At 57.0% G+C, this 1826-nt stretch overlaps 1 gene segment (V, D, J or C); it reads left to right on the top strand.

The window, feature by feature from the left end:
• Positions 1-601: 601 nt before the first annotated feature.
• On the top strand, positions 602-1098 carry LOC138168101 (immunoglobulin lambda variable 3-9-like). The segment is given in 2 exon segments: positions 602-647; positions 782-1098. Coding segments are annotated over 2 exon segments (363 nt in total).
• The last annotated feature ends 728 nt before the right edge of the window (positions 1099-1826 follow it).

Genomic DNA, 1826 nt, shown 5'->3' with positions numbered 1-1826 from the left:
AAGACAGAGTCCCTGCCCTTCAAGAGCTTAAAGTCTAAGAGGGAAAGACAGCCCAAGAAAGGGGCTCCCAGTGATGGGGAGAGAAGCCCCCATTCCTGGAGTTTCTGAAGCCTCCAGAGTCACAGGCATAGTGGGAGGGGAGGAAGTGTGGCTGTCCCAAAGCAGGTTATGGGGGATTCTCCAGTGGGAAGAGGGGTGACAAGGCAGAGAGATGGTTCAAGGGGAGAAGGCCCCAGAAAAAGGGAAGGTCCAGGAGGAGAAAGCAGCTGAGTTACAGTGAGAGAGTCCTGGAAAATCAGACACAGGCCTGGGGAGGAATGAACCTGACTCCCAGGATCCCAGCATCTCAGAGGAGGAAATGATCAAAGGGGCCAGGATGAGCCTCCCTATGCAAAAAAGGACTTGCCTCCTGTGCCCCAGGATCCCACAGGCTCAGTCAGTCATGCCCTAAGGCCCCTCCTTCAGGTATCCAGAGCAGGAGCACATTTGCATGTGGGGGCCTCCTCCCTGCAGGGTCTGGGCTGGTTTTAAGAGAGCCCTGGGGGAGCCCAGCCCCAGCTGGGGAGCCTCAGCACACAGAGCCCTGGCAGGAACCTGGACCATGGCCTGGATCTCTCTGCTGCTCTCACTCCTGACTGTCTACACAGGTGAGGCTACTCAGGGTCTCCGCCGCACAGGGTCTGAGGCCAGTCCTGGGCCTGCCCTGAGCTCATCCATCAGCATTCCCTTGGGGGAGAGAGGCCCCTGCCTCTGACCAAGCCCTTCTTTCCTTCCCTTGCAGGTTCGGGGGCCTCCTACGTGCTGACTCATCCTCCTTCAGTGTCCAAAGGCCTGGGAGAGACGGCCTCCATCTCCTGTGCTGGGGATGGAGTTAGTAGCTATAGCATACAGTGGTACCAGCAGAAACCTGGCCAAGCCCCTAAGCTGGTGATCTATGGTGATAGTAACAGGCCCTCAGGGATCACTGACAGATTCTCTGGCTCCAGCTCAGGGAACACGGCCACCCTGAGCATCTCTGGGCTCCAGGCTGAGGATGAGGCTGATTATTACTGTCAGATGTGGGATGGTGATTCTGATGCTCACAGTGACACAGACTGAGGGGGAAGTGAGACAAAAACCCTCCCAGGGCTGCTCCCCCTGTGCCCTCCCCTCTGGGCCCCAGAGAAGGGCCTGGGGAGCGCAGGACAGAGACAGTTTCTCTCTCAGGCCCTACCTCCTCTCCTCCCTCCCTGCTCTTCTCTCTGGGAGCCCTTTCCCCTCCCTGAACTTCCCCATTCTAAAGGTCCTTTGTGTCCCCAACCCCTCATCTGCTCCCTCTCTCTTTTCCTCCCTCCCTCTCTGTTCTCCCCTCTCATTCCTTGAGTTCTGCTTCCCCCCTGAAAGCTTTTAGCATCTCATGGCTATGAAGTCAGTTCTGGGGCCAAGATAGTGCACTGAGAAAGGAATCCTCCCCCCAAATTACTCTCCAAATCCCTAGAAAACATCCTCAGAATTGATCAAGGAGCAGGAAGCAGCCGGGCTGGAAAGGTCTTTAGCACTGGCAGTAGCAGCCAACTTCACAGTGGGGGATCCTGCAGAAAGGCTCCAAGAATGGGGCAATCTAACAGGGAGGCCCCACCCTCCTACAAGCAAACAACCCACTGGGAAGTGAGCACTTTATACTGCTAAGCAAGGCCCCATCCCAGTGACCCCACCTCCAGCACAAGCCCCCAGGAAGGCCTTGTCAACATTGCTGACTGCTAATGAAACCCTGCGCTGGGGCAGGAAAGCAGCTGAACCCCACACCCAGGGAAGGCCAAGAGGGGGGCACCCCCAAGTATAAGCCA

The sequence above is a fragment of the Petaurus breviceps genome, unplaced genomic scaffold, assembly GCF_028583685.1.
Source record: "Petaurus breviceps papuanus isolate PSGF00001 unplaced genomic scaffold, PetGlider_PUasm1.0 351011, whole genome shotgun sequence".
In the NCBI taxonomy this organism is placed as follows: Eukaryota; Metazoa; Chordata; class Mammalia; order Diprotodontia; family Petauridae; genus Petaurus; species Petaurus breviceps.
This window is presented reverse-complemented; position numbering and strand designations above follow the sequence as displayed.